Source organism: Lithobates pipiens, unplaced genomic scaffold (assembly GCF_037356315.1).
Source record: "Lithobates pipiens isolate NorthernLeopardFrog02 unplaced genomic scaffold, aLitPip1_a1.2 Scaffold_27, whole genome shotgun sequence".
NCBI lineage: Eukaryota > Metazoa > Chordata > Amphibia > Anura > Ranidae > Lithobates > Lithobates pipiens.
Genome location: NW_027507788.1, coordinates 214232382 through 214250686, shown reverse-complemented (window position 1 = coordinate 214250686; position 18305 = coordinate 214232382). Strand labels below are relative to the sequence as shown.

General features: G+C 40.2%; 1 protein-coding gene across 8 annotated transcripts in view; it reads right to left on the bottom strand.

Moving 5' to 3' along the window:
* Positions 1-18305, bottom strand: part of TP73 (tumor protein p73) — a 256858-nt gene that overhangs the window by 136205 nt on the left and 102348 nt on the right. The window contains exon 1 of one of the 8 annotated variants that reach the window (XM_077458235.1): positions 4215-4405. The exons of the other annotated variants lie outside the window; for them this stretch is intronic. Coding sequence (XP_077314361.1) covers positions 4215-4250 — 36 coding nt within the window. The 5' untranslated portion in view covers positions 4251-4405. Of the gene's footprint in view, positions 1-4214; positions 4406-18305 lie in introns of those variants that run through there. 8 annotated transcript variants of the gene reach the window in all.

The window sequence follows — 18305 nt, the reverse complement described above, 5'->3', positions numbered from 1 at the left end:
TACAGAACAGCAGACTGTACTGCACTCAGGCCTATGTACCGTAGCACCCTATACCAAGTTACCAGTCCTTATAAGAACTTTTGTGGACCAAGCAGGTTGTGTGTTAGTGTTTAGCAGACTGTGCGTCAGTCCCTATACCGCTGAAGGACTGCTGCAGTATAGGGCAGCGGTCAGCAGTAGTGCACGTCAACCCTATGTATTGTGGACCGATAGCGGTCCTTACAGAACAGCAGACTGTAACGCACTCAGGCCTATGTACCGTAGCACCCTATACCAAGTTACCAGTCCTTATAAGAACTTTTGTGGACCAAGCAGGTTGTGTATTAGTGTTTAGCAGACTGTGCGTCAGTCCCTATACCGCTGAAGGACTGCTGCAGTATAGGGCAGCGGTCAGCAGTAGTGCACGGCAACCCTATGTATTGTGGACCGATAGCGGTCCTTACAGAACAGCAGACTGTACCGCACCCAAGCCTATGTACCGTAGCACCCTAGACAGACCAAGTTACCAGTCCTGATAAAGAGCTTTGTGGAACAAGTGAGTTGTGAATGATTAGCAGACTGCAGCAGAAGGGCAGCAGTCAAGTATAATATTCTTTCTATATTTGGAAGAAAGAATATTATACGTGTACAAGCCTATTACCGTACCACTGATACCAGTCCTGAAAAGAACCTTTGTGGAACTAATAGTAACAGCAAGTCTTTAAAATTATCCTCACTGCCTGACACACTGCTTCCTGCCTGTCCCTATACAAATTGGCAAAAAAGAGTAGGCTGGAACGATTAGCTGGAACAGCTCTTTTGTGGACCTGATAGTAACAGCTAATGATGATGATGATGATGATGATGAAGAAAGACTAATCTGGCTGAGCTGTCCCTAAAATAGCAGCATACAGCGCTCTGTCCCTTTATCTAAACTGACAAAAGAAACTCAGGCTGCTGACCTAACACCTATACCAGTCCTGAAAAGAACTTTTGTGTACCAAATAGCTAGCGTTTTCTCTGTCCCTACTCCACACAGGATCCTTTCCCTACAGTGACAGAAGAAAGAATGTAAAATGGCCACCGGATCGGGTGTATTTATAGGTTAGGGGGAATGTCCAAGTGTCCATGAGCTGTCATGTCTCAATTGGTTGTCCTGTAACACATGATAAACGTGTCACGAAAGGTTAAAGTTCTTGTATACATTAAACACGTAAGTCCGCCGGGGCGAACGACGGAAAAAGGCGTTCGAACCCGCGGACGGCGAAAGTCGGAAATTCGCCGCGAAACGACCGCCGGGCGAAACGTTCGTCCATCACTACTCCAGAGTTCCCATGGGCCTCTTGGCTCTTCTCTGATGAATGCTCTCCTTGCCCGGCCGGTCAGTTTAGGTGGACGGCCATGTCTTGGTAGGTTTGCAGTTGTGCCATACTCTTTCCATTTTCAGATGATGGATTGAACAGAGCTCCGTGAGATTTTCAAAGCTTGGGAGATATATTTTTTTTATAACTGAACCCTGCTTTAAACTTCTCCAAAACATTATCCCTGACCTGTCCGGTGTGTTCCTTGGCCTTCATGGTGCTGTTTGTTCACTAAGGTTCTCCAATAAACCTCTGAGGGCTTCACAGAACAGCTGTATTTATACTGAGATTAAATTATACACAGGTGGACTCTATTTACTAAGGAGGTGACTTCTGAAGGCAATTGCTTCTACTAGATTTTAGTTAGGGGTAACAGAGTAAAGGGGGCTGAATACAAAAGCCCCCCCCCACACTTTTCACACATTTGTAAAAAAAAGTTTGATAACCATTTATCATTTTCCTTCCACTTCACAATTATGTGCCACTTTGTGTTGGTCTATCAAATAAAATACAAATAAAATAAATTTACATTACTGGTTGTAACATGATAAAATGTGGAAAATTCCAAAGGGTATGAATACTTTTTCAAGATACTGTGTATAAGAAAAAAAAAAAAAAATGAAATGATATAAATTTTTTTATATATATATATATATATATATATATATATATACATACACACACATATTATATATATATATATATATATTTTTTTTTTTTAAACTAGAAAAAAAATTGAGGTAGACTCAATGGACTACTTGGTCATTTTCGGCCATCGCTCCATTTCAAAATACATTGTTTTTACTCCTTGAAAAAAATAAGTTTTTTTGAAGGGATTATTTTCTGCTTAAGTAACTATTACATAATTTGGACTAATATTCATCTCATAGTCTGAAAAAATTGAATCATTTAGAAAAGTAAAAAAAAAAAAAAAAAAAAAAAAAAAAAATTTGACTTAAATCCCTCCGAATGAACCTTGCATCAAAAGTATGTATTATTTTTAGGAATTAAAATAAAAAAAAAAATCTGCATATTTGCTTATTTTGTATCTCCAGCTACATATTACAAACACATGTAAGCAGCAATAAGTTTCCAGCATTTTTTACACGTTCACCCCCTTGCTAATAAAAGCAACAACAACCACTATGAAAGCAATGTACAAACTATCTTTTTTCAACTAAAAATTTAATAAAAAACAAATTAAAAATTAAAAAAAAAAATTAACAAAAATATGTTTCAATATAAAGAACAGAAAATACACAAAACCCAGGAGAAGGCAGTTTACAATTTTAACAGCCACCAAAGAGCAAAAGGCACAACCCCTGTTCTCCCTTCATTGTGATTGTCGCAGTCGTGAAACTGATCCCAAAAGAAGCCCTAATTTCCTAATTTTAATGCATGGCAGGATTTAAATAGCAACAGGTGTGAAAGAAGCAGTAGGGAGTGACGGTAAAGGAACTCATGGGGGAAGGTGGGGGGGGGGTTACATTTTTTTAAATGAACATACATTTCTTTAGGAAAACTAAATATGTACCGGTATATACAATAAAAAAAAATAAGAAAACAAAGAAAAATCTATATTACAAATCAAATTTGAGTATAAATTTATAAAAAAAAAAAAAAAAAAACTTGGGGCAAACAAAGATATATAACCAGACAAAATAGTACAAAAACAATTAATACAATAAAAAAAAAAATACATATTACATAATCTCTATCTATATCTATATATATATATAAAATGTGTGCTGTCAAAAAAGTAAACGTGTAAAAGAAAAAGAAACGAGAAAATATATAAAATGGATCATATTAAAAAATATATATATATATATATATATATATGTATACATTAAAAAATAAATGTGTATGCATTTCTATAAAAAAACATATAAATATTATAATTTTATTAAAAAATAGATGTGTCCTGTTAAAAAAAGTAAATGTGTAATAAAAAAAATAAAAAATATATATAAAACATTTATCCTATTAGAAAAATATACGTGTAAATTTTTATAAAAAAATAAAAATAAATTTATATTATATTTATATATATATATATATATTTATAATTTTATTAAAAAATAAATGTGTCCTGTTAAAAAAGTAAATGTGTAATTAAAAAAAGAAAAGAAAAAATATATATATCATTTATCATATTAGAAAAATAAATATGTATACATTAAAAAATAAATATGTGTATACATTTCTTTAAAAAATAGGTCAATTACATTTTTTTTATTAAAAAATAAATGTGTCCCGTTAAAAAACAAAACAAAAAAGGAAGTAAACATGTACTACAAAAAAAAAAAAACGATCAGAAAAATAATTATCTATACATTAAAAAATAAATTTCTATAAAAAAAAAATATATTATATTTTATTAAAAAATAAATTTGTCCTGTTAAAAGAAAAGTAAATGTGTAATAAAAAAAAGAAAAAATTCTATAACATTTATCATATTAGAAAAATAAATATGTATACATTAAAAAATAAATATGTGTATACATTTCTTTAAAAAATATATGTCCTGATAAAAAAAATAAAAAATAAAAATAAGTAAACGTGTACTACAAAAAAAAAAAAAAAAAAAAAAAAACAAACAAAAAAAATATATCAGAAAAATAAACTTGTATTCATTAAAAGATAAATATATGAATACATTTCTTCGTAAAATTTTTTCTGTTCAAAAAACAAAATAAAAAAATAAAAAGGGTATAAAAAATGAAAAGAAAAATATATAAATGATATCATATTAAAAATAAATATTTATAGATTGCTTAAATATATATTTATATATTACACATAAAAAAACAAAAACAAAAGTTTAAAAAAAATTACGTTCTTTTAATGCTTGCAATAACTCCCGTTACCTACCGTGTACGGCTGCATGGGGTCACTTATATATAGCATTTTATTCTATGTGGAATTTGAATATAAGAGGCAAAAGTCCCAGCACCGGAGTCATGGGGTCAGAAGCGTAGGTTTGGGTAGGAGCGAGAACGTGCAATGGCAGCCCAGGTAGACGACGCAGTGCATGGCTCTCGGAGGATGCTGTGGTACATGTAAGCAGTTTGTTTGAATTTTTCTTTTTTTTTTTTTCTCTCTCATCTCCCTGGGTTCTGTCAACTAGCTGCATCCAACAACAAACGTGGGCCCTCCCCTTTTCCCTTTCCTCATGACTATTCATTAAAAGCACCAGGCAGGCCCAGGCTTGCCCAGTGTTGTATTGGACTGCACCAAGTATCCCACTGCGGGGGAAGACGGGGCTCCTTCCATTATTATTAAACCTTGCTTGTTTTAATTCCGTAAAGCCGGATTCTGGCACCAGCAACAAGCCACTTCGTAATAAACGCCCAACTGTATTGGTGACCGCGGAGTAGAAGGAAGAGGAGTCGGAAGGAAGAGGCCATGGAAACTTGGTCCTCGGTGCTGTCGTTACCATCAATTAGTCTCATCTGTAACTTTGCAGAACAGTAAAACTTGTGGCTAATTCTCTGGTTAACCGGTATTACTTTGTTGACATATTGCATTTGCTAAGGCATTAAGCTACTCTTGCAAGGTATTAAGACTCAAACAATGCACCTCTAAAACAAAGATAAAGAAAAAAAAGCAAATAAAATTTGTCCATACATACATACAGCCAGTGGCGTCGCTACGGGGTGGCTTTAGGGGCTGTAGCCCCGAATCTGAGGCCCATAGCCCCGAGTCTCTGCAGGGGTCCACAAGGGGAGGGGTGGCTCTCTGGGGACCCTGATGCAAGGTGGCTCTCCGAGGACCCTGATGCAAGGGGGAGGCTCTCCGAGGACCCTGATGCAAGGGGAAAGGCTCTCCGAGGACCCTGATGCAAGGGGAAAGGCTCTCCGAGGACCCTGATGCAAGGGGAAAGGGCTCTCCGAGGACCCTGATGCAAGGGGAAAGGCTCTCCGAGGACCCTGATGCAAGGGGAAAGGCTCTCCGAGGACCCTGATGCAAGGGGAAAGGCTCTCCGAGGACCCTGATGCAAGGGGAAAGGCTCTCCGAGGACCCTGATGCAAGGGGAAAGGCTCTCCGAGGGACCCTGATGCAAGGGGAAAGGCTCTCCGAGGTAACCCTGATGCAAGGGGGGAAGTCTCTCCGAGGTAACCCTGATGCAAGGGGGGAAGGCTCTCCGAGGACCCTGATGCAAGGGGGGAAGGCTCTCCGAGGACCCTGATGCAAGGGGGGAAGGCTCTCCGAGGACCCTGATGCAAGGGGGGAAGGCTCTCTGGGGACCCTGATGCAAGTGGGGGACTCTCTGGGGACCCTGATGTAAGTGGGGGACTCTCTGGGGACCCTGATGTAAGTGGGGGACTCTCTGGGGATACCCCACACACACACACACATATATTATTGTATATACATTTATATGCCTGCCCAAGTGTATGACTTTCTTTACTACGCTGCTACGGGCTGTAGCCCCAGATCTTTTGTAGACCTAGCACCTCCCCTACATACAGCCTCAAATGTTTAAAGTCTGAGTAGAAAAGCCTGTCCCCTGCTTGTATGCTGAAGTGGAAGCAGTGGTCTCTCTGCCTACTACGCCCCCTGCTGAGTCGGGGCTAGAGTTATCCAACCAGCTGGAAGCATGAGCTTTGATGATTGCTTTAGGTCTGACTCAGGAGAGGGCTTGTTGGACCTCTCATGGTGCGCTCTACAGAGCAACTGAACATATAGTAGATGCAGGGACCCTGTAAGAGTCCAGGGCTTATTACGCATGCACCAAGGGCGCGCTGCCGCAAGAGGAAATCCGTGCCAACTGAGCGAGTGCCAAAGACGCCTCAGGGCGCAAACCCGCACCTGCGCAGAAGACTTGATGGAAAAGGGCAGGAGAAGGCACAGGAGGCGCACAGGAAGTGACCTCTGCCGGTTGGAAAAAAGGTGTCAAAATGCCCAGGATGCGCACAGGAAGTGACCTCAACCTGATAGAAAAAAGGCAGAAAAATGCCCAGGAGGCGCACAGGAAGGGACCTCAGCCTGATGGAAAAAGGTGGGAAAATGCCGGACACATGCACAGGAAGTGACCTCAACCTGATGAAAAAAAGGCGGGAAAATGGCCAGAACACGCACAGGAAGTGACCTCAACCTGATAGAAAAAAGGTGGGAAAATGCCCAGGAGGCGCACAGGAAGTGACTTCAGCCTGATGGAAAAAAGGTGGGAAAATGCCCAGGAGGCACACAGGAAGCAACCCCAAACTTCCCTATATAAGTCCAGCCCAGACACTGCCAAATTGCTGGATTATCTTCAGTCCCCCCCCCCCCCCCTGTTCCTGTGCTAGTGTGTGATCTGTCTGAACCTGTTGTGACTTGGAAACCTGTTTGACTACTCTTGATTACTGCTTGCCTTTGACCTCGGATTTGCACCTTGACCTTTCTACTTCTTTGTCCCTTTTGTACTCCGCTGCCAGATTGGAACCGGCCCCCGGCTTGGATCTCGACCATTCTTCTTCTGATTAACCCTTTTATGCTTCGTTGCCCAACTGGACTTGACCTCGGCTCGGATCCCGGACTAAGGTTTGCACCTCGGGTCCATCTCCAGAGGCTTTAAGGACCTGAGGTGCAAGGAAGGCCTCCCCACTACTTTGGTTTCACATCAGGTACGTGGTCCTCGTGACAGACCCACTGAAACTGTGCAACAGGTCCACTTGACTGCCACACGCGCGCCCCCCCCCCTCCACATTATCGATACATGGCACCCTCCTAGCGTAGGGTGCTGGGTAAATCTTGTTTTTGGCTCCTTCTGCAATAGGGAGCAGTGATCATCTGTCCTGGTCTGTTCAGGGTTCCACAGGCTGGGAGTTGGATTGCTTTTGCCTGCCTCTGGAAGAAGCATCCAGAGATTAGGGAGGGAGATGCAAATAACCAGCTTGAATATTTATCATGCTCCAGCCAATCCCTTGAGATGTGTGTCCAGAGGGGGAGCTGAAAATTGAATAAAATGGTCTAAAGCATTGATCTCCAAACTGTGGCCCTTTGTTTGCTTTTATCTAGCTCTTGGGGCACTACTTCTTCCAATGATGCAAACAATGGGGCATAATTACCCCCCACTGACACCTCTGAAGGAGGCACAATTCCTCCCAATGACACCGACTATGGGGTCCAATTACATCAATGATGGGGCGCAATTCCTCTCGAAGACACCAACGATGGGGCCCAATGATATCAATGGTGGGGCGTAATTCCTCCCATTTACACCAATAATCTGGTGAAATTACTGTAGCTTGACACAAACAATGGGGCATTATTTGTTCCCACTTAAATCTGAATCTTTTTGTCTCCCACTGGCCAAGTCTAAACTGACCATTTGTTTCGAAATTTTGGAGACCCCTGGTCTAAAGCACCGGAGACCTGGGTTCCATCTCCCCAGGAGGGTTCCAGTGCCTGAGGGGCTGCTGCCCCCAAGGCAGCCCATGGACTGTGCAGCTGTTCTAGAGAGGCCTCACGGCTGAGGGCCTTGCTGGATCTTCGTAGAAGCTGGTTGAAGGACATCACCAGGAGAGATCGGGTCTGAAGGACTCTCTCACCTCACTGGACCATGTTTACGGTGGAAGCTGGAAGGTGGCAGCTGTCTTAAGGTCTTGTTAGTAAACACCCTAAATTGATCCCCATAACTGTGCGGGGTTCTGGAAAATCACATTGGTTACCAGTTGTCACGTGCTTGGTCGGAGTCTGTAGTGAAGAGGCCAGCCTCTCTTGTATCTCCAGCCCAGGTCCCGCTGAGAGTGGGGACAGAGGGAACCAAGGAACAGGAGGAACATGAGTGCCTGCAGATGTAGCCCCGAAAACTTGTAGCAGAGGATGCGACTCTTGCAAGGCAGAAAGTCGCAGCAGGTCGCAGGATCATAGTTGCAGAGACTCGGGTGGCAGTGTTGACAGGAGACAGAAGCAAAGTCACTAGGATAGCCGGGTTCGGTAGCAGGAGGGCAGCAGGGTACCAAGACATCAGGCAGGAGCAAGGTCAATAGGAAGCCGAGATCAGGAACCAGTAATCAGGAGTGTAGGAGGGTCCAGCAGCAAGGTCAAGGAAAGCCAAGGTTCAGTAACGGGTAACAGGCAAGGCAGGATACTGGTACAGGAACAGCTGAAGATCAGTCAGCATCCGTCAAAGGTCAGTGTGTCCCTTAAGTAGGCCGTCTGGTGCCAAAGGGAAGCACGGGCGTGCTCCCACGGGCGTGCACACTTCTTTGAGCATGCTCAATGGTGCATCTGTGATCCGCTAAGTTTCTTATGCGCGCACGAGCGCGCCCGAATCGCAACAATAGCTCTCAATAGCTCTCAATAGTGGAGTATAGGCGCAAAGTTACCAGATGCCAAAGAAACCCTCCTCCTGGTCTTCAGCTGTGAGCCCTGTGCCCCGGAGCCCACCCAGTTGTGTGACAATAGTGAATGAATATTCGCTATTGTCACACCGATTCTGCTCCTGGCCAATCATGTAGCAGAATACATTTTAGCCTAAATTCATGAAGAAATTAGATTTTTTTTTTTTTTTTTTTCATTGGATACGTTTTGTAGCAGAACGTAAAAATTATAATATTTATTTTTTTCAAAACGGTCGGTCTTTTCTTGTTTATATTGCAAAAATAAATAAATAAAAAACAAACAAACAAACAGAGGCGATCAAATACCACCAAAAGAAAGCTTTATTTGTGTGAAAATAAAAATGATCTATATTTCGCTTGGGTACAGCACTGGATGGCCGTGCAATTACCAGTTAAAGTAGCATAGTAGTGAATAGCAAAAAAAATTCCTGGTCATGAAGGGGGAGGGGGGATAAATCTTCCTGAGCTGAGGTGGATATTCACTTCAATTCTGCAATTATGAAAAAAGCATTTGAATGCGATTGATGATTAAAGTGAACAGAAATTTGCCTTTTTTCCCCATAGATAAATAAATTGAATATTTAATTTAATTTTTTTTTGAGTGAGGATTCTGAACTCCTTTAGTACGTCCGCCTCCTGGACTCTCAGTTCCACATTGCAGTCCGTGTCCCCACTGAGGAGAGTCAGTCTTTTTATTTGTCCATGTGACCGCGGTCGCTGGGGACAGAAAGGAACGTAACGATTGAAAAGTTTGAGTTCAGTCCAGTAGAGGAATGGAAGGTAGATCTGGTTCTGGTGACAATCGTTTAGTAGGAGATTTCCCCTTACTTTGGAGAGAATTTCTCTCACCGCCTGTTGTGTCTGTAGGACAGGAAGTGCAGAGAATCTTTCCAGGGGGACATGGATAGCAAAACAATCTTCCCTACTCTGTCCACAATAAAAAACAAACAAAAAAAAAAAAAAGGAATAAAAAAAAAAAAAATATGTAAAGCCGCGTACACACGGGCGGATTGTATGGCCTACTTAGTCCGTCATACAATCCGACGGACAGTCCGTCATACTTTCGAATGAACGGACTTGACCACACACGGATGCACAAACAGTCCATCGAAAGCTTGCACGATGACGTGTACAGCACGTACGACGGGACTAGAAATAGGAAGTCCAATACACTGCAATGCAACCTTTCGCCGTGTAAATCCTTTCTGAGCATGCGCCATTCTTAGTCCGTCGAACTAGCCTACTCACGAGCGGACTGTCCGCTGAAACCAAAGTCTGACGGACAGAATTACGGAAATTCCGAAATACTTAGTACGCCAGACTGCACGCTGAAAAAGTCCGCTGAAGCCCACAAACGAGCGGACTGTCCGCTGAAATGTGTTTCGGCGGACTAAGTAGGCCATACAGTCCGCCCGTGTGTACGCGGCCTAAGAGTTTTTCCGTTATTAACATTTTAAATACTTCAATATCGGGCACTTTCCCCCCTTCCTGACCAGGCCAAATTTTCAGCACTGTTGCATCGCAGTCGTGTGACACTGTACCCAAAACACAACTTTTATCATTTTGTTCCCACAAATAGCAAAAAATAAAAACCTCACCAAAAGAAAGCTCTATTTGTGGGAACAAAATTATAAAAGTTGTGTTTCGGGTACAGTGTCGCACGACTGCGATGCAACAGTGCTGAAAATTTGGCCTGGGGGGGGTGTGCCCGGTATTGAATGCCCATCAGTACTGCATATAGCAGTGCCACCTTATCAGTGCCCATCAGCGTCGCCTTATCAGTGCCCATCAGTGAAGGCAAAAACTGACTTATTTTACAAAACAATTTTTTATTTATATTTTTTTTTTCTGTCTTTTTTTTACTTAGCAAAAAATAAAAACCTCACCAAAAGAAAGCTCTTAGTAAAAAAAAGACAGAAAAAAAAAAATATATAAATAAAAAATTGTTTTGTAAAATAAGTCCGTTTTTGCCTTCACTGATGGGCACTGATAAGGCGACGCTGATGGGCACTGATAAGGTGGCACTGCTATATGCAGTACTGATGGGCATTCAATACCGGGCACCCCCCCCAGGACAATTTTCAGCTTTCAGCGCTGTCGCACTTTGAATGACAATTGCGCGGTCAGGTAACACTGTACCCAAACAAACATTTTTATCCTTTTCTTCCCACAAATAGAGCTTTCTTTTGGTGATATTTGATCACCTCTGCGTTTTTTTTATTTTTTGCTAAACAAACTAAAAAAAGAAGAACAAAACATTTTATTTTTTTTGTGTTTTTGTGTTAAAATGTTGTTTTCTCCTTCACCGACTGGCACTGATAAGGTGGCACTGATGAGGAGGCACTGATATGTAGAATTGATGGGCACTGATAGGCAGCACTGATGGGCATTGGCAAGCGGCACTGACAATGAGGTACTGACAGGTGTTACTGATGGGCACCAATTGGCACTGTCATGGGCACTGACAGGCGTTCCCGATGGGCGCTGATTGGCATTGTTGTGCCACCTGTCGTGGGGGCTGCGCTGATAATCAATGTGCTGATTATCAGCACAGACGCCCGCTCCGACAAGGAGAGACACCGATCGGCTCTCCCTGTCAGCATGAACTGCAAAAAGCCGTTTCTTGGTCCACGCTGTGATTGGTCACAGCTGATCACGTGGTAAGGGGCCTCCGTCAGAGGTTCCTTACCACGATTGGAGACGCCGAGTGAAACATAGCACCACGACCGCTGCGCGCGCCGCCCCCCCCCCCCGCGGACACGTGCCGGCATGTTATCCTGCTGGACATCATATAACGCCCAGTTGGGATAGCCGAACCTCCCGCCTGGCCATCATTCTGCTATAGGTCCGGTGGGAAGTGGTTAAATAATACATTCAAATTTAACTAAACCCATTCAATTTTAGACGACTAAAATACGACTAAAACCATTCAGATGTCTACAATACGACTGATGGCATTTTAATTTTAGTAAAAAAAAAAAAAACGAAATCAAAATCAGATGTCAAAATGAACACCGCTGCAAAGCAGGTAGATGCTTCCATGCCTTCCCCTAGTAAAAGCACCTCCCCCACAGTACACAAGCACAGGCTAGGCACGCCATTGACCCTTTGATTGCCCCTAATGTTAACCCCTTCCCAACCAGTGTCATTAGTACAGTGACAGTGCATATTTTGTTTTTAGCACTGATCACTGTATTAGCGTCACCTGTCCCCCAAAAAAGTGTCGCTGTCAGAATGTCCGCCGCAATATCGCGGTCCCACTACAAGGTCGCTAATCTTACTAGTAAAAAAATAAAAAAAATTCCATAAATATATAGACATGGTAACTTTTGCGCAAACCAATCAATATACGGTTATTGGGATTTTATTACCAAAAATATATAGAAGAAAAATACATATTGGTCTAAACTGATTTAAAAAAAAAAAAAGGATATGTTTTATAACAGAAAGTAAAAAATTGTGTTTTTTTTTTTTTTTTTTTTTAATTGTCAGTCTTTTTTTGTTTATTTATAGCACAAAAAAAAAACAAAAAAAAAAAAAAAAAACGCAGGAGGTGATCAAATGCCACCAAAAGAAAGCTCTATCTGTGGGGGGGGGGGGACATAAATGTTATGTGGGTACAGTGTCGCACGACTGTGCAATTGTCAAAGTAACGTAGCGCCGTATCGCAAAAAAATGGTCTGATCATGAAGGGGGGTAAATGTGAAGTGGTTTTAAAGAGTAATTCCACTTTTTGTTGAGAAATAAACAAACATTCCCCTCTGGGTGCTCTCTGTACATTGCGGGGAACAAACTTTGTAGCGGATTCCTTACCTTCTGTTGCTCTGAAGAAATATCGGTTGGTCTCACCATGTCCTCTCCAGATGGATTCCGAATGGGAGATTCTGGCTCATTATAATCACCCGGTACGCCCTCAGTGTTCCGATGAGAAAAGCCGCAGGGCCTGCAGAATCATTTAACCCTTGGGGAGTACACAGCTCCCAAATGTCCCTGATTGCGAGGGACTGTCCCCGATTTGGAGCAATGTTCCCTCTTCCCCCCTCATTTGTCCCTCATTTTGCTCTGATCCATATATAAAGTGTTTCCCGGCGCTAAACCTTTCATCCAAATTCTAAATTGCTGCATTTGTAAGTGTTAAAAGCCGATATAAAGGAATAATAGTGGCAAAAAAAAAAAAATCCTTGTGGATTTAATTAACTATTTTTTTGGGTCAATTCTCCTTTAAGGGGGTGTGGCAGGTGGGCGTGTCCTATGCTTACATACCTTTGCAAAGTAGGTGTCCCTCATTCCCATCTCAAAATGTTGGGAGGTATGGAAGTATCTCACCGAAAAATGAAATTTCTAGTGCAGGGGATGCCTAAAACCTGACTCCCATCTTAGTGCAGACTTCTGGGAAAATCAGTGAGCCAATCACACAAGCAGGAAATTACATTTCTGGGGTGGGGGGGGGGGGCGTTCCTTAACCAAGTGATGCTCAGAACTCCTCCAGGTCGGCCATATTGCATTTAATATTACAGAAAATGACAGCGGTGCAGATTAAAATAGAAAGGTCGTTTTTAATAACATTCAATTACAATATGGCTTGTGTAGCAATTGTACAGTGTATTTTATATTCTTTTCTTAGATTTTTTTTTTTTTTTTTGTTCAGTGAAAGTGGAGTTACCCTTTAAAGTTTAATTCAATTATATCTCAACTCCCTTGTTTCAGGTTCATGAAATGTAAAAGTGGAACTAAACCCATCAATTTAACGGTTTTCAAAAAACAAAACGGTTACATTCCTGGCATGCCGTGAATGCCAACTGTTACAGTTGCTTGTGCTCTCAACCAAACTGTCAAATCCATCGAATGGGCGTGTGTCATGTGCGGCACCAGATCAGACAGAGGCCAAGGACAGCCGCTTCCCTGGCTGAAAGGCACAGAAGGGTTTAGTTCCAATTTAAACCACTTCAGTCCCCGGAAAGGATTTGCCACCTTTCCTGTCCAGGCCATTTTTTTTGCGGCGCTTTACCTGACTAATTGCGCGGTCGTGCGACGTGGCACCCAAACAAAAAAAATTGACATCCTTTTTTTTCCCCCACAAATAGAGCTTTCTTTTGGTGGTATTTGATCACCCCTGCGGTTTTTATTTTTTTGCGCTATATACAAAAAAGAACAACAATTTTGAAAAAAAATTATATTATATTATAATTATATATATATATGAGAGAGATATATAATATATATATGTATGTATATATTTATAGTGTGTGTATATATATATATATATATATATATATATATATATATATATATATATATATATATATATATATATATATATATATATATATATATATATATATATATATATAAAATTTTTATGATCCAAATCCTCAGGGTAGAGGGAACACACGCGCGCTGGCTCGCTCTGTTTACACACAGCAGGGGCCGATTGGAATCGAATATATATATATTTTTTATTTTATTTTATTTTTTCTCTTTTTGCTATAATAAATATCCTCAAAAAAAAGTTAAATAAATAATTTCTTCCTTAGTAAACTAAGGAAGAAATTTGTTTTTGTTTTTTTTTGGTAAATATGAAATCTTTTTTGGCTGATATATAGTCTTCTGCATATTTTTGGTAATATAAAATCCACAATAAGCGTATATTGATTGGTATACGCAAAAGTTAGAGCGTCTACAAAATAGGGGATAGATTTATGGAATTTTATTATAAATTTTTTTTTTTTTTTTACTTGTAATGCAGTTTTTATTTTTTGCGCTATAAACAAAAAAAGAGCAACAATTTAAAAAATATATATATATATTTTTTTTACTTTCTTTTTAGTGTAATAAATATCCTCAAAAAAAAAAATGTAAAAAAAAAAAAAACGAATTTCTTCCTTAAAAAAGAACAAAAAACAAAATTTCTTCCTTAGTTTACTGTTTTTTTGGGTAAATATGTATTCTTTTTTGGCTAATATATATTCTTCTACATATTTTTGGTAAAAAAAAAAATAAATAAATCCGCAATAAGCGTATATTGATTGGTATGTGCAAAAGTTATAGTGTCTACAAAATAGGGGATAGATTTATGGCATTTTATTATTATTCATTTTTTTTTTTTTTACTAGTAATGCAGTTTTTATTTTTTGCACTATAAACAAAAAAAAAGCAACAATTTTGAAAAAATATTTTTTTTTTACTTTTTAGTGTAATAAATATCTTTAAAAAAAAAAGTAAAAAAAAAAAAATGTCTTCCTTAGTTTAGGCCGATATGTTTTCTACATATTTTTGGTAAAAAAAAAAAAAAAAAAAAAAAAAAAAATTGTGTATAAAAGTGTATATTGATTGGTATGCGCAAAAGTTATAGCGTCTACAAATTAGGGGATATATTTATGGCATTTTTATTATTAATTTTTTTTTTTAAGTAGCAATGGTGGCGATCTGCGATTTTTATCAGGAATGCGGCAGATCAAACACTTTTGACACTGTTTTGGGACCAATGACATTTATACAGCAATCAGAGCTAAAAATAGCCACTGATCACTGGCAAGGAAGGGGGGAAACACTAGGGGGAGCGATCAAGGGGTTAAGTGTGTTCCCTGTGTGTGTTCTAACTGTGGAGGGGAGGCGACTGACTAGGGGAGGAGAGAGATCGCTGTTCATACTTAGTATGAACACACGCTCTCTCTCCTCTCCCCTGAGAGAAGCAGGATTTGTGTGATTACACACACAGATTCCGGTTCTCGCTCACGAGCGATCACGGGTGCCCTGTGGTCATCGCGCCCGCCGGGCACGTGCATCGGCTCCGGAGACACGCGTCGGACGCATGTGCGCGCCTGCTGTGATGTTTTAAAGAAGCGACAGTTACACCGATTTGCGCAGGCGTGCCAACCTGCCGCAGTATAACTGGCCAGCTAGCGGTTAAAGTAAATCCTTTGTTCTCATCCATACCTTATTTTAGGCCAAGTAATGTTATCACCGGGTCTCTGTGCGTCTAAAAGTAATGCGGGCAGATCATGGATGGTGGGGCTTTACAACACAACACCTTGGCTTAGTGCTCCTCAAGAGCCTGCAGTCCTGAAGGAATTAGTGGGCTGGATTTTGGGAGGAGTTATGGAAATATCAGAACACCTTGATATCAGTCTGGGGGGAACAGAATGATCTAGGTCAGTGGTCTCCAAACATCGGCCCTATGTCTGCTTTCATCTGGCCCTTGGGGCACCATTCCCCCCACTGACACCAACAATGAGGCACTATTCCCCCCACTGATACCAACAATGAGGCACTATTCCCCCCACTGACACCAACAATGAGGCACTATTCCCCCCACTGACACCAACAATGAGGCACTATTCCCCCCACTGATACCAACAATGAGGCACTATTCCCCCCACTGACACCAACAATGAGGCACTATTCCCCCCACTGACACCAACAATGAGGCACTATTCCCCCCACTGATACCAACAATGAGGCACTATTCCCCCCACTGACACCAACAATGAGGCACTATTCCCCCCACTGACACCAACAATGAGGCACTATTCCCCCCACTGATACCAACAATGAGGCACTATTCCCCCCACTGACACCAACAATGAGGCACTATTCCCCCCACTGATACCAATAATGAGGCACTATTCCCCCCACTGATACCAACAATGAGGCACTATTCCCCTCACTGACAACAACGAGGCACTATTCTCCCCACTGACACCAATGTTGGGGCACTATTCCTCCTCACTGACACCAACCATGGGGCACTATTCTTTCCACTGACACCAACCATGAGGCACTATTAATCCTCACTGACACCAAAGTTGGGGCACTATTCTTTCCATTGACCCCAATGACGGGGCACTATTCCCCCCACTGACACCAACCATGGGGCACTATTCCCCCCACTGACACCAACCATGGGGCACTATTCCCCCCACTGACACCAACCATGGGGCACTATTCCCCCCACTGACACCAACCATGGGGCACTATTCCCCCCACTGACACCAAACATGGGGCACTATTCCTCCTCACTGACACCAACCAGGGGGCACTATTCCTCCTCACTGACACCAACCATGGGGCACTATTCCTTCCATTGACACCAACCATGGGGCGCCATTGATCCTCACTGACACCAATGATGGGGCACTATTCTTTCCATTGACACCAATGATGGGGCACTATTCTTTCCATTGACACCAATGATGGGGCACTATTCCTCCCACTCACACCAACAATGGGACATAATTTCTCCCACTCACACCAATGATGGGGCACTATTCCTCCTCACTGATACCAATGATGGGGCACTATTCCTCCCACTGACACCAACAATGGGGCACTATTCCTCCCACTGATACCAACAATGGGGCACTATTCTCCCCTCTGACACTAATTATAGGGAATGGTTACCATCACCTGGATATTTTCTACCCCTGCTGGCCATTGTCCGGCTCTCTAAAGTCTGAAGGATAATAAACTTGCCCCTTGTTTAGAAAGTTTGGATGACCCTAATCTAGGTAATGCCTACATGACTGAAGGAACTGATCCCATAGTTTGTAGATGCAATAACCAATCAATATACACTTATTAGGACTTTTTATTTTATTTTTTTATTTTTTTACCAAAAACGTAGCAGAATACATAACTGCCTAAATTAATGAAGAATTGTTTTTTTTTATTTTTTTATTCTTAATTATTGGAAATGTTGTATAGTGGAAAGTAAAAAATATAGTTTTTATTTTCAAAACTGTCATTTATATAAAGTCGCTAGTAGGAAAAAATAAAATAAATAAATAAATAATAATAATAATAATAAAAATGGCATAAATCTATCCCATAGTTTGTAGACTTTATAACTTTTGTGCAAACCAATCAATATACACTTATTGGGATTTTATTTTTATTTCTTTTTTAAACAAAAACCATGTAGGAGAGTACATATCTGCCAAAATTTATGAAAAAATTCGATTTTTTTTTTTATTGGATAGGTTTTATAGCAGAAAGTAAAAGATGTTTTTATTTTCAAAATTCGCCGTCCTTACTACTGGAAAAAAAAATTTATAATTAAAAATTCCATAAATCTATCCCATAGTTTGTAGACGTTATAACTTTTGCGCAAACCAATCAATATGCGCTTATTGGGATTTTTTTTTTTACCAAAAACATGTAGGTGAGTGCATATCTGCCTAAATTTATGAAGAAATTACATTTTTTTTTACTTTTTTTATTGGATATGTTTTATAGCAGAATGTAAAAATATAGTTTTTATTTTCAAAACTGTCATTTATATAAAGTTGCTATTAGGAAAAAATAAAAATAATAATAATAATAATAATAATAATAATAAATAAAAATGGCATAAATCTATCCCATAGTTTGTAGACGTTATAAATTTTGCGCAAACCAATCAATATACGCTTATTGAGATTTTTTTTTCTTTACCAAAAACATGTAGCAGAATTCATATGTACCTAAATTTATGAAGAAATTAGTTTTTTTACTTGTTTTTAATTTTTTTTTTATTGGATATGTTTTATAGCAGAAAGTAAAAAATATATTTTTCATTTTCAAAATTGTCGTTTATATAAATGAAGAAATTAGATTTTAATTTTTTTTATATTTTTTATTGTGGAAAGTAAAA